The 14860-nt window shown below is 41.2% G+C and overlaps 1 protein-coding gene and 1 long non-coding RNA gene across 8 annotated transcripts in view; one reads left to right on the forward strand and one right to left on the reverse strand.

Moving 5' to 3' along the window:
- The window catches only part of dnm2a (dynamin 2a), a 29566-nt gene that overhangs the window by 6321 nt on the left and 8385 nt on the right, over positions 1-14860 (reverse strand). For 2 of the 7 annotated variants that reach the window (XM_072443205.1, XM_072443201.1), the window contains exons 4-18: positions 14027-14230; positions 12802-12900; positions 12553-12713; positions 12326-12468; positions 10271-10406; positions 10117-10184; positions 9500-9638; positions 6795-6881; positions 5818-5888; positions 5200-5253; positions 4918-4969; positions 3894-3926; positions 1851-1961; positions 575-684; positions 279-390 (exon numbers count right to left, since the gene is read on the reverse strand). In XM_072443205.1, the coding sequence (XP_072299306.1) occupies positions 279-390; positions 575-684; positions 1851-1961; positions 3894-3926; positions 4918-4969; positions 5200-5253; positions 5818-5888; positions 6795-6881; positions 9500-9638; positions 10117-10184; positions 10271-10406; positions 12326-12468; positions 12553-12713; positions 12802-12900; positions 14027-14230 (1580 nt within the window). Of the gene's footprint in view, positions 1-278; positions 391-574; positions 685-1850; positions 1962-3893; positions 3927-4083; positions 4096-4917; positions 4970-5199; positions 5254-5817; positions 5889-6794; positions 6882-9499; positions 9639-10116; positions 10185-10270; positions 10407-12325; positions 12469-12552; positions 12714-12801; positions 12901-14026; positions 14231-14860 lie in introns of all 7 variants that reach the window. The other 5 variants (XM_072443203.1, XM_072443204.1, XM_072443206.1 and 2 more) reach the window with 5 other exon arrangements.
- On the forward strand, positions 1106-3194 carry LOC140358393 (uncharacterized). The gene is made up of 2 exons (XR_011926707.1): positions 1106-1417; positions 1690-3194. It is a non-coding gene; the product is annotated as an uncharacterized lncRNA (long non-coding RNA).

Consider the following 14860-nt stretch of genomic DNA (forward strand, 5'->3'; position numbering starts at 1 on the left):
ATGTAAATCCAACAGAAATGTGTTCAAACATGTCTTTAAATGTATTATTTGAGATTGAATTATCAGGAAAATATTAAATGTATCGCAAAACTGAAGAAATATCACCATACACACATATTTGTATTCTTTTTCAGCTCTTTCTGTAGCATTTTTTACTATAAACGATATACTCAATACTCAAATTTAGCCAGTCTTCAAAACAACATTCATCATATGATCCAAATTCCGATATATTGCCCGTCTCTAGTGACTCCAGATCTTATAAGCCATGTATATACCTGGTCCTTCTCCGGGTAAACTCCAGCCCTGAGGAAGGAGGCTTTCCAGCTGTCCACGTCTTCTTGAGACTCACAAGCCAACTCAATCTGACGAAGGTCCTTGTACACGTTCCTGGACAGTTCATTGCAATACATTGTAAATACTTTGTCATTTTAAAAGGGCTTATGTTATTTTGTAATTAATTTGGATATGTCCATCTCTTTTAGCATGTACTTTTTGTCTGCTCTTTGTGTTTATTTGTTTTATTACTGTTACAATTCTGATATTCATTCGGGTAAGGAGTAAGAATACCGACCTCTGTTCTGTGTTGAAAATTCCAAAGACGTGTTTGGTGGACATAAAGCCTTTCTCTACATCTCTGAGCTTCAGGTTGTCCAGAGGAAGCATGTATTTCTTTTCTTTTTCCTAGAATGAAACATAAAACGTACACACGCACAGACGTATTATAAAAGTGAAGGACTATTTGTTGACACTATAAATGTATAACTAGAGATGACGGCATTTGTTTTCATTGCGATCTGCTCCGCATTTGGGCTGGAGCAGTATTCGGGGGGGGGAGGTTCTTGTAGAGAAACGGGGGTGCCAGCGATTTCTGTTGAGCAAAGACATCTGTAAGTATTTACCCTCGCACTAACAGAGCGGCAGAGACCCGGGTTACATCACCGCTCCCCCACCCCCATCGCACGCGTTCACAAAGGCCAACGGCTCTACCACATGTGCGCCACAAACAAACATGTTGGACAGATTGGGTGCGCTTGTTGAGTGACTTTGGCGCATCCGCGAACAACTTCAAAACCAAAAACTGGGAATTATATTTTTCAAAATTCAAAACCGTGGATTTGCATTTAAGACGTGGTGCACGGAGTCACGCCGCCCCCTCCGGCCCCCGTAACCCAGTACGATTTCCTGCAAATTCCAAAGTCGGATCCCGGCTGGAACATTTCAGCCCGCCTGCCACGTCAGTTCGCCTCTACCATCCTCCATCGCCGGATCGCTCGCTTCTTGGCTTTCGGCACGCGGCATTGCTACGTTGAGCCGGCCTTTATGGACATTCTGGCCAACAAGCGGCATCGTTAGCGATTATATTTACAACTTAAGGTTTTAGTTAATGACTTGGCGGCGTTGAGCAGTAAAATTGGTGAGTACTGAGCTGCACTTTGGCTGAATTTTGCCAACTTGGGTGGTCAATATTTCTGCTAAATAAGTTTATTGCAATATTAAATGCCTGTAATCTATGCTTAATATGTTACTGTGATAATAAAATCATGTATTTATCCATGTAGCTATTAGATACAGTCTGTACTCCAACCGTTCTCGAATAGTGTCTTTTAGAAACACATTTCAATAGTTTGGTTAATGTTAATATTTGATCTCTTTGACCGCTGGTGTTTGCGTTTGCCTACTGCTCAGGGTGAAAGCCGCGGTGACCTCCAGGTCCTTCCCCCCGCGCTGCCCCCCCACCCCGCCTGCCCAGTGTTCAGACTACCTGTTCCTGGGCCCATCGCCGAACAGTAGTCTGCACATTGGTTAGGCTGGGCCGGGACGTCCCACGACACCGGCGCCGCACTCACCTCCTCGTCTTTGTACCAGGACAGCGACTCGGCCGTCAGCACGAACCAGTACTCTTTGGAGCCTCCCTTCATGATGCTGATGTTGATGGTCAGCCAGCCTTTCCGGATCACCTGGAGGAGCCGGGACAAAGGCACAACAAGATGCAAAGAAGAAAGAAGTGTTTTATACTTTTCACCTACGACATAAATGATGATTTCAACTGGGGCAAGATCAGATCGTTTATACTTACCATCAAACTAAAATTACAACTAAATACTGGGTGGAGAGTAACAACGTGCAACATGAAAGTACTGTACTTAAGTAGAAAAAGATCGCTTCTTTGATCAGTTCTTTGCTTAAATTTTTGAACTGAAAAATAGAAAGTGACTTTTCTTATGGTTGAGGGGGATTATTTTAGTGCATTCAAGGGGACATTCTGACTAAAGGTTTTGAGGAAACAAATGTATACATAAATCACTCTAGAAAAATGAAGAAATTGATTTGAATTGTTCTTGTTGATAAAACAACACAAGTTTTTATAAAAAATAATTAAATTTAACACTTTAACACAGGTACTTTAAAACTTTTACTTCAGTAGATTTTTTTATGTGCTACTTTTTATTTTACTACAGTTTTTGCATATAATATTATATAATATTTCTATTTTGACTTAACAAAATTTAGTACTACTTCCACCACTGCAGCGAAAGTATCTTCTATCTATTTTAAGGCTCAATTTTTCCACTTTCGACATTGTTCGATGTTGTCAGGACGATCCACATGCACCGATCCATAATGTATGTCAATGACTTTATGTAGACAAAATAATTCAGATCTCTAGCCAAGAGATCATGGATGTTGTAGTTTGTAATTTTGTTGTTTTTAATTTTGAAGAATTCTCTAAACTAACAAACAGGAGCAAATGGAGTCCAGACCATGGAACTCCTAAAGTCAAAGTTCAAGGGTCAAAGGTGGTGTGTTAAGAGTTAGTGGGTCAGTAAAACAAAAACAAAAATTGCAGCTTGGACAAAACAGTGTTATTCGGTTACTGGATTCAATCATAACCACAAGCTGTATAAATGATGTTAATTAATGACAAAAGATTAGTATAACAGATTAGGAGGTGAAAGGAACAGACGTTGTATTTAAGACGAGTTGATGGGTTGAAGATGAGAGTTACATAGGGATGCAACTTTGAATCCAAGAGCGGAGAGGACAACGGCAGACTTATATATTATTTTGTGAGTAGCCATCGATAAGCTACAGCTGTTAGCCTGCTTTTGGTGTCTCCTGCCCGCTCTGTGCATTCAGTATGTCACTAAAACTATAGATCACAAGCAGCAACATAAAACAAAAAGCAGGGACGAACAAAGGAGCTGAAGAGGTAGTTTGCCTCAATGAGCCTTTTCTTTGTTGCTTGTCATCTAGAAATTGTGCTTTTGTTTACATCCGTGTGAGGACAATTTAATTCTAATGTGAAAATTATATTTAAATCATAACTAATTAAACAGGTGTACTCAATAAACATGCATTGAGCTGCCTCTGATACACTATGACCAGTCACCATATTAAAGAATGATTAGTTCTGAATAATGGACTAGATAAGAGATTGTAAAGACCCAATGTTTTCAGAAATATTGAATTTTGTTAGTTCGGTTTTAATGAAAGATGTACACTGCATGCATAAAATCACTAAAAAGAGAGGATCAAAAATATGAATGGTCTATGTTTAGTCACCCAGATTCCCTCCCAATTGTATTCCCGAATGATTCTCACAAGGCAAACTTTCAGCAGCCGCGCACAAGGCCGCAGCAGAGGTACGACAGAAAAAGAACTGATGGCATCCACATCTGCTTGTATAGTATTTCTGCATTCACAGAGAAAATACTAGTTCAAACCGCAAAAACGTATTCTATTTCAGGGTGTTTCGTGTTAGTACGTGCTCAATTTTGCGCAATTATGCACAATTACAGTCCAATTATGTTTCAAATGGAGTTAAAGTGCTGACAGTCCCGAATTACTGAAAGTGTGTCAGCGGGAAATGTGGGTTCTGTAGACGGTACCTTCACTGGCAGGACCTCTCCGAGTTCACCGAGCTGCGGGGGTTAGAACCATGACCACATTTGTACAGGAGAGTTCCCATCCAAACCGAACGCCACAATGGTTCCTATGTGTAATGTTGTCAGTTCTTTTGCCTGGTCTACCGCTGCTGCCCTCGCGCAAAGCCGGGTTTAAAATCTGTGGGGTACTTACCAGAATCTCACCCTGCGGTAACAAAAGGGGGTTAAAGCGAAGAGGGTGGGGAGGGGGGAATTGTAGCAAAAAGGAATGACAAAGCGCGCCAGCGAGGAGGGCATGAGTTTGTGGGGTTGAGGAGAAAAATAGATGGAGGAAGGAGAACGCAATGGATATGGCCAGAACAATAAACGTTGGAGGAAACGTTTATTGATGCAAAAGGCCGGTCGAAAAACAAGAGTGATACAGGTAGAGACAGAGAGAGAAAGAGTGAGAGAGAGAAAGGGGGGACAAGAGCAAGAAAGTTACATGCAATTAGAATTACTTCCAAGTCATCCACATTTGGTTATGTCATAATTGCTGCTCGGACTAAAAAAGGTGCACGGGGTCCAAGCGCATTCTGAATTCAACACAAAAGACGTCTGTGAGTTAATAAAAGAGCATCGACACCACAATTGTAGCTTTGGTTGTAACATGCCGGGTTATCATGCGATTAATAAAAAGCCGTCCAAACAAATGCCTTTTTAGATAAGCAGAAAAGCAGGGGATCCGTTTTAGTTCAACAAATATACCGACCTGGAGACGGCCCTGAATCTTGTACACAACTTAACCACTAATGTGCACATGGTGAAGAATACTAATGTAGTCAAATAGAAAACGAGGATATACAGTTTTTTTTAATTAAAATCAACACGGAGATGTTAACTGTGAAGAGAGTTCAGATGGATGGGTGGCTGTGGGCTACTTCATTACGGTGTCGGGTGTATTCACGTGTAGTTGATTAATTTGCCGCTAATGAGGGGCGTCAGTCGGGGGAGATTAAACGTGGAGCCGTGAAAAGGGCAGACGTACCTGGTTGGGCATGGGCCTCTTCTTGTTCGCCGCTGTGCTCCTCTGCTGGGCACTGAGAGGGACAAAACATGATGAATACGAGGGTCACCGTAGAAATTATACAGTCACATCCAATGCATTTATCAAGCTGGTGTGCGGATGAAATTGTACTGAATTGAGTTGTAATTATAGCCTGGGTTTTAGACTCGAGAAAAGACGCAAAAGTCCTTTCAAGTGCAAAGCCATTTCATGCGTCCCCGTACAATGGGCTTTTATTCACATGCCTACGGCAGGTCGGCCCACCTGCTGTTGTTGTACACGGGGCTGCTACCATCGTCCAGCCTCCGGTAGTCGGGACTGAAAGTAACGTCATGGAAACCGTTAAACAGCCCCAGCATATGGTGCATAATTTGGGGGAAGCCATTCGCCATGCAGAGGCCGGGCGGGAATGAACTCTCACGCGATTACTGGGTTAATGAGGGGAATGTAGTTAATTTTACTTTTGCAATTAAGACTTTGTTATCTCCAAAATAACGGCAAAACAAGGCTGTAGTAAACACTAGTCCAGCTGCAGTCTATGTTGCATGTATAGTCTCAATCTTTGACTCAATCAAGAGCCTTTGATTGACTTGTAAAGATGCATTTTGTTGCATGCCGGTTGTAAAGACAAGCACATAATTCATCCATAATCACCATAATCTGCCCTCTCCCAGAGGAAAACACATGCTCTGATGTGGCCTGCTTTTAATTGGTGTTCTACATTAAATCTACCACAGCAAAGCTCTCAGCATGGGTGAAAATGGTAGTTTATAACCATCACGATGCTTTTCCATGTAACTCAACAGAAACACGGGTTCATTACATACTTTGAGCTCAGGGTGCACTGTAACGGGCTGTGAGTGAAATGAGCAGGGCACATACTTAGCGAAGCCAATGAAGTCCTCATGGTTTGTGTTGATGTAGGACAACTCAATGTCAATCAGCAGCAGAATCTTAATTAAAGCAGAAAATTGTGATTAGAAGCGAAAGGTCTCGATTAAAACATAATTTAGGAAGCAGGTCTAGCCTCGGATTTCACGCTTGATATTTTTTTTCACACTGACAAACTCGACAATGACAAAGGACCACATTGATGGAGCAAAATTAGAGAAAAGGATCGGCCAAATCAAGTTGAAACTATTGCTCCCTGGTAGGGGTGTGAATCCTGGCGATTTGATACAGAGTTTTGGGGTCTCGATTTGATTCAAAAACGATTCTCAATTAAATGTGTGTGTGTCTCGGCTGGTGCGAAAGAGCGGAGAGAACGAGTCCAGCCGCACACAGGGTTTTGATGAAGTTATGTTGTTTCTATGAAGTTGAGGCATTACTAAAAGCATTTAATACAACATTTCAACCAGTTTACTCAACTGACGAAGTGAAATGTGGGTTTAAAGTGGGCCTTTTATTGTAATGGACAGTGAATGCAGCGGAAATACTGACGCAATTTGAAACCATTTTTTTTTAACACACCCTACTACCAAGACATAGGCTACGTGACAAAGAGAGTTCACATCTCAAAATGACTGGACAAATGTATCCGTCACTACACTGAGAATTGCACAGTTTGACCATTTGCAGGAGACGATGCAAAAAAGTAGCTATACTGTGTTTGAGTATTAAAAATAAAAGTGCCACTCTCCAAATTGTCACAGTTTCAATAATGATTTAATGTTGTATTGCTACCATTTCCATTATTTCTAGTTGATCAAATCCATTGGCTTGTTTCATTGCTTGGCCATTGGTTTTGGGAAATTCTGAGAATTGAAGTGAAAATCTAAACATTTGAATTTGATTACTCTACCATTGTACAAGCGCTATATCTTTTAATTTGTACAACATGCGAGACACTTGGCACTGACCTGGTCCTTGGTTTTCCCCTCCGTCTCTCTGATGTGGGTGGTCACGATCCTCTCCGTCTCCTCCCTCAGTCTGGGGTAAGAGTTGAGCTGAAAAAGACCACATGACAAAAGAACTGCAGCCGCGGTCGCAAAAAAGCACAAACTTGAGCTTTAGCCTGGTTAGACTTACCCACGACATCACAAACAAACAGGAAGTGAGAAGTGAGAGAGTAAGTAAACAACAGAGAAAAAGGGTCAAAGAGTCAAAGTTACACAGCCAAAACACTCGCACGAGAGATGGTAGTAAAGCGTCTAAGAGTAGAAATGGCTTGGAAAGAGTTTTGTTTTGTTTAAAAGTTGCATTATGTAACTTTTTCCATGGAGGGTTAAACAAAACATATGTATTTATGAGACTACTGATGGAACTAGGACGCGACGAGGGAAAAGTAAAAGTTTGAAGTGAATAGTTCGGAAACGAGACGGAAAAGTATTTGTGTGCAGTGCATCGCTTCGACCACAAGATGGCGGTGGAGATGTGTTGCCATGGAAACGCAGTATTGAGGCAGACAGTGTCCACATAGCTATGGGCCATTGCTATCATCTCCCTTTAAACTACAGTCGCTTCTCATCTAGCTCAGCCGATTGCAGAATGTCAAGAGGCAGCGGCGGGTCAATTCTGCCCGGAATAACAACAGGGTTTTGGAGAAAGCTTTACCACAACCTGAGTCACTGTGTAAAAAAGATCATAAACAGTATTTTAAAGTTTCCTTCTCCGTTTTGCCTTGACATATGTGCAAGGAAAGAGCTTGGGTAACACTTTATAATAACTACACCTTAATTAGCCTGAATAAAACATGAACTAAGACTTAATTCATAGTGAACAAAGTTTATCAAGATTGATTTAGGCTTAATACCTACGTAATTAGTACCCTACTCCTAATAATTAGTTACTAAGCTTGAATCCTTTTAATAAACCATGTGTTCAATCTGAATTATGTCGTATTATATCTAATTAAGGTGTAGTTATTATAAAGTGGTACCAGATCTTAATCCTTTTATCCATTATTATTTAGTTAGTTGTTTAAAAATACATTAAGTAGACCATTGCAAAGGTAAAACTAAGCTATTTTACTATATCCAAAAATAGTGAAATGGTCTAAAACAAATAACTCATTGTTTTTTTATTCCATTCCATTCCCCAAATTATAAGATTATGTTTTGTCTCTTAGAGAATCCTGACCCAAACCGAATAATGTTCATGCAATGGTTTCTGGCGAATTAAGTAGTTTCTTAATCAAACAAGTATAAAACTATTCAGAATCGATTGCACTGTTACGCATAAACTTAAGATGAGATCATAAAACACTGATTTCAGTGATGAAACAGAGTAGTAATAATAACGGAGGTGGTGTGGACGGATTTGGAATAAAAACAACAGTGGACTACGGTGGGAAAGGCGAGTGACGCTGCTCTGATGTGATTAGCGCTTCACAGGGGACACACACAGAGGAAAAGGAATTGGATTTCCTCCTGTTCTCAGTGTATCCCTGGTTACCTTGATGGCACACTTGACAGCGATCGCAGTGAGCTCCGACACGACCATGTCCACACACTTCAGGCTGGGAGCGCGCAGTTTGAGAATTTGCTTTTTGACTATTGCCTCAAAAGCCAGGTCAGGGGTGAAGAGACCCGTTCTGAAAGGGGGTCGAAAAGCAATCGGGCAGCAGCGGAGGAGGAGGAAGGATAGACAGATATTGATAAGGAAGAGAAGAGAAAAGAGGAAAAGAAAAAAGGTATTTGCTCAATTAGTGATTTGAGTAAGAAAAGTCAAGCAAATAGAAAAATGGACAAGCCCCAGTTCTTTCACATCTACTTCTGCAAAAAGCCACTTCCTTTAAATGTACGACAGTGAAGACAACATCACAAATTTAAACTCCATATTGTATTAAGCATTTGACGTAAGGGTTGGAGGCAGAATGAGGATGTGAGGCCTGCGGCTTGTCCAGAGCAGAGATGCGAACAGAGGGACACAGAGCGTCAAGAGTCCCAAAAACATCTCCGATCCAGCGTCACGACACGGCACGCGTCACCACACCAACACCGCACAGCACAGCCCTCACACGGGACGACCGGGGCACGCTGAAGGCACACTGCACGTGGATGTGTGCACTTAAAACCCAAGTTAGAATAATGATAATGCACGAGAGGTTTCTGGGTTGACAATCTACTATTTTCAATGGAATACAATAGTAGGTTGTCAGTTAATTGGGCTTTGTAGTGAGTAAGCTGTTGTAAGTAGAACCTCCTGAATATGATATCTTCTGTACACCGTTTATCAAGTCACACATGGGTTTTTTCAAGGCTGAACCATTGTTTTTGAACCAATTTAGATTATTTTCCCTAAATTCTATCATTTGAATACCTCCACAGCCTCGTTTTACTACAAGCCTGGTATGAGAGAAGTCTAGTCCAGTTTTTTTTCACCCTCTTTGCACTAAAGTATTCAAATAAAACTTAATGTACCAGTATATTCTTTGGGCAGCAGTTTGGCTCAAAATAAATATCAGCCTCTTGCTGATGGTAGTACCATGGTAATGGTAGATATGTTTAAAAAAAAAAAAAAAAAAAGGTTTGGTTATGTTACTGTTTGTGTGTCAGTTTGCCGACAGCCCGCCCCGCTGGCACTCGTCTCCGTTGTCGGGGGAGATGCTGGACACCTGCAGTACCTTGTTGGTGCACTGCCTGACTGTGTTGATGAGCTCCTGAATGACCATATCGACACATTTGACACAGGGCGTTTTCAGCTTTACGATCTGCTTTTTGACGATGGCCTCAAACGCCAGGTCTGGAGTGAACAGGCCCGTTCTGAGGACGCACAGAGAAAGACCGGCGCAGAGCCAGACAAATGTGGGACAATTAACAAACATAATGGACAACAGGACCGGACGTGATGATAAAATGACAAAATTAAGAACGTACAATATGTGCAATGCCAGGGAAAACAACATACAATGCAACAAGGCAGCTGTGATAGTGAGAAAGATGAGTATTTTCAGGACCGGCTGTAAATATTTCTGAGTTGAAGCAAGTTCTAACTAAAAGCTTTGGTTGCTACGGGAAAATGAGTGGGTGGTGCTGCTCTGAACAAGAGAAAGAAATCAAACGGCAGAATAAAAGGCATTGAACATCCAAGAGCAAACACTGTGATTAGAGTCCGCCTAAATACCGACTTTCTGTCAAATTTCACAGTAAATAATGACTGGAGACAAAGGAACAGTCGTTTTGCACAGGAGTGGTGCGAGTTCTGCGTGAGGCTCGACGGACTGCGAGGACGTGCACTTGCCTGACACCGTGGACGTTCTTGATTGCGTGACTGATTTCCCGCCGGAGCTCCTTCTCATCGAACACAATCTGCGGCAGACAATGAGAAAAGGGGCGTGAGCATCATTTGGGGACAATTATTATCTTGCCCGTGCACTTTAGTGTGAACGTCGTACCCTGATCAGTTCAAAGGGGAAGCGCTCGTGGAAGATGCGGTTGATCTTGGCACCTCCGGACAGTTCTTTGGTGTCGACTTGGTCTCCAGAGCCCTCGATGCATTTTTCGAAGTCCACGCCGAACTGCTGCACCATTCTAAAAAAAACACAATTTAATCAGGGTAAATGCAGCATTACGTCCAGATTCATACTGTGAATACGCTTTAAATGACACATAAAACAGATCAGCGTAACGGCCATCTTCATTTCGTCACAAAGGCGCCGGTCCAGCTGGCAGCCCGGTGTAAACGCTCCGCTCTTTTCTCACACTTTTTTCACACTTATTGTGCTTTATCTTTTGTATTTTGTAAAAAAAAAAATCTACTTTACTTGTACAATAGGGACACGTGCTGGAATCGCTTTAATTTAACTTGTTTTTGACTTTGTTCGGCTGGATTATTGAGTGTTTTCGTCGTGATGTGCGCTAGCTCTGAGCTAGCCCCCGGCCCCCCCGCGCCCTCCGGCCATCCTGACGTACAGTATGCCGCCGCCGGTACACGTTTATATAAAAGAGGAACTTCATGAATGATCGGGACACGCACTGGAATCGCTTTAATTCAACTTGTTTTGACTTTGTTCGGTTGGATTGAGTGTTTGTGTCATCGCGATGTGCCCTGGCTCCGAGCCCCCCCCGGCCCCCCTGCGACCCCCCGGCTGGCGCCGTACCGCGTTTACACAAAGGAGGAACTCATGAAACTGCAGAGACCAGTCGTCTTACCCGGAGATCGTCGCGTTATCCCGGCGGACATCCTAAGATTTTTATAAGAGATCTTCTACTGAGAGTGTTTTTCAAACTTCCTATAAGTTATTTGTTCTTTTCTTCTGTATCTATCACTGTATCTACCTGCGTTGCATCAATGGAATTTCCCCATGTGGGACAATAAAGGAATATCTTATCTTATCTTATCTTATTTTAAAAACATTGTCCGGATGAAAAAGCCACATAATCTATTACAGTGAGACCTTTCAAACAAGACATACCTTACTTAGTTACATTAGGCGAGTGTTTTTTAATTTGTTGTTTCACGGATTTTCCTTGGCATTTTTAAAAGGGGAGGATGGAATAAAAATAAAAATAACATTTTATTTTCCCATTATCAAATCACATTTCTACCATCCAAGAGTTGAATTTAAAAATATTTTAAATTTTCTTGGATTCTTAGAATATAGGCCCTACTCCCACTTCTCTACATAAGTATAGTTATCAATGCAAGACATAGAAAATAACTCTTAATATACTGTGTGTACAAAAATACTTTCAATGTCATAAACTAACTGCTTAATGGAAGGTGGAACTCAGTGATAAGACAGAAAGTAGTCCCAGACTGACAGCTTCTCAGAAAATGAATCATCCCGTGACCAAACAAGTCGGTTTGATAGACTTTATTGAGTCTTGACAGGAACACAAAGTGTGCAATGAATGAAAATGTCTTATTTAGCTATCTTAAATTTGGCCACAGTGATTTGATCCAACGGCGTAGTAATTTTTCACACACTCAAGTCGTGGACGCGCAGCTCATCTCATCGGGATAAGTAGCATCCTTACAATGTGATCAGATGAGAACGCGTGACTCCAGACGAGCTGGACATGTCCACATGACATTAAGTGCTACTTAAATGGCAACGACAAAATGATTCTGATATAATCGGTTAAGACGCGCATTCTTCATATCCTCGTTCAATGAATTGGAGCTCGGGCCAAAGCCACGCCCACCCCGCATCCTTCATGTTAATCTACCAGTCGATCTCATGGAGCTATGGTCATGCCGTGAGTTTTAAAGCTCTGATGTTCGGACGAACTCGGGATCGTGCAGAAAAAGTCGGAGATGCTGGTGCAGAATACATTTTTATTTTTATGGAGGTTTTGGCAAAAAAAACTGTGGAAAATCCGTGAAAACAGGAAAAATAATATATATATTTTTTTTTATTATAATCTCCGTTTTTGACGTGGGCGGGCCCCGTCACGTATATGATATACATTCGTGTAGTATTAGCGTTTGCGTGCTGTGTACTCACTGCAGTAAAGCTTTGGTCTTGCGCGTGGGGTCGTCCGGTCTGAAGTTCTTGTACTCCTCCACCTCCTTCTCCAGCGACAGGAGCTGACTCTGGAGTTTGCTGCGCAGGCCCGGCAGCGTGTCTCTGATGTGGTTCGTTAGTTGCTTTGAAAAGACAGACAGAGGTCGCACTTCCGTTCTCGTGCATGGAAGAAGTATATATTAGTTTGACCCCGCGCGCACACACACCTGGTTGAGCGTCTTCTGCAGGTGAGGCGTGCCCATGCGCTCGGCCAAGTGTCGGTACCCCGGGTGAGACAGGAAGAACTTCCTCTCAGCGGCCATAGCGGCACGAATGTCCTTCTTCCCATCGATGTCCTTCTGACTGCGGTTTACCACGCCAATGTAACCTGAGCAACGCAAACAACAATAATAATAACACACGACTCAGACGCGCAATAGAAAAACGGCGGGATAAGTTAAAAGAATTGTTTGTACCTCTGCGCAAAGGAAGAAGTTTGTTTTCCAGAATGTCCTTGGCGTCCGTCCCTTCATCCATAAGATCCAGTTTTGTTATGACGCCAATGGTACGCAGACCTATAATCAAACACAGTAACAGTTTCAGAGCAATCCTGTATCCAAATAAATGTTTTACTGTAAATTACTGTACTGTAATGTTTATTTTATGTTTGTATAAAGCATTTACAAAAGGTGACTTTTGTACCACAAAATGTTTGTATAAAGCATTTACAAAAGGTGACTTTTGTAACACAAAATGTTGCATATACTATATATGCAGCTCTTTGTATCAAAATGAGACAAACGCTGTGTGCTGTCTGCATCCAATTATAGAGTTGTTTTTTCTCTCAGCGTACCAGGAAGCTAGCCGTTAGCATGCTGGTTTTGTTAGCATTAACGTGATGGCAAAACTGCTGGTCTCTGACAGTCGTGAAGGGCGCTTATAAACTCTTCACGATTAAAGTTTAGGAATCTTAAAATTAAGTATAGATTTTCACGTTTTTAAGACTGTTAAAACAAGATGATTAATAATTGGAACTGTTGTCATAGCAATAACGTATTGAAAACAAAATATTATATAATTTGAATGATTAACGGTCCACAAAAAAGGTACATATGCTGAAAGACATGACTTTATTTTTTAAAAGTTTGTAAATAAATCATTCTAAATTCCATAATGGGATTAACCTCATAATATCAAATCATAAATCAAGATGGTTTTGTCCACACTCAGATACATGTGAGTGAGACATGATCCTGGCTTAGAGACATTTACTATTGTGTTTTATATTATTTGTTTAATTAAAAGGGAGATTATAAGTAAAAAGTAAAAAGATAAAAGTATTTTGGATGAATGCAAAATCTGTATTTTTTGGTTTTACTGGACAAATACTTACAGAAATGCTGACCCCACATACGTTTTTAATTTAATCTACAGCTATATTACATACTTTACCATAAATTATACTTTTGTGAAGCTTGAATTCAATTATGAGGCTGGAAAAGTATTTTTAAAATCATTTGTGAATGACATTTCTTCCCTGGAAATTAAAGTTATGCTCTAAAATCCTGGGTCGACTGGAGGCAAAATTAATAAAAGGGTCTATTCTTTTATTTATACGTAGTAGTCTCTCTCATTTGTGTATTAAAGTTTAAAAACATGCATCGTGTTGACTCGACCGGTTGCTATGACAGTCAGGCTCACCCTGTGGGTCCACCTCCTTGGCGATCTTGAGGGCGTCGGAGTTGGCCAGGTCGGTGTTGGCGGGGGTCACGGCGAGGATCAGACAGCTCTCTCTGGTGATGAACTGCATCAACATTTCCCGAATCTGGAACTCGATGTCATGTGGCTGGTCTCCCACGGCAACCTTCGTCATGCCAGGAAGGTCGATCAGGGTCAGGTTCAGCACTGAAGGGCAAAGTATTGGCATAATGACATGGGTTGTGTGTGGTATTAAAATACCTCTTAAACATGCGTTTTAACCAACTTTGAGCACATATTTAACAGTAAATCAGTGTATATTAGTAGTGTAAGTTCAGTAAAAGACGAACAGTGGAGTAAAGCTCCAAGATGGGGCATTACTCCCGCTCCAGCTCCCCTCACATAAATCAAAAAGGCGGCTCATTCATATTGTGGTTAGAAAATGAATAATATAACGCACCAATATAACTAGGAGTTTAATCAACACAATCATGTAAATGCGTTGTTTTAAATAATTAAATCCTTATTTTAACAACCATTAACGGTTGATATTTCAGCCGCAGATTGTGCAGCCACAGGTTTAAAAAAGGATTGACTACCAGAAAATGTGTTTATTATTAGTACAGATATCGATTTGATTTGTAATCTGATTTTCTTGTGTTGTTCTGTATTGCATTTAGTTTGTGGATGTGAATGGCGCAATTCCCTCAATGTCTTTGACGCAAACTAAGAAAACCATTTGAGTTTGTAATGAATATTTAATGAATTTGTATTGAGAGATCCATTATAATTATTCTGTTAGTAGCAGTTAAAATGTGCTTTAACAAAGCCACAAAG

Source organism: Eucyclogobius newberryi, unplaced genomic scaffold (genome assembly GCF_026437365.1).
Source record: "Eucyclogobius newberryi isolate DKJ021-1_F unplaced genomic scaffold, fEucNew1.0.hap1 SCAF_13, whole genome shotgun sequence".
NCBI lineage: Eukaryota > Metazoa > Chordata > Actinopteri > Gobiiformes > Gobiidae > Eucyclogobius > Eucyclogobius newberryi.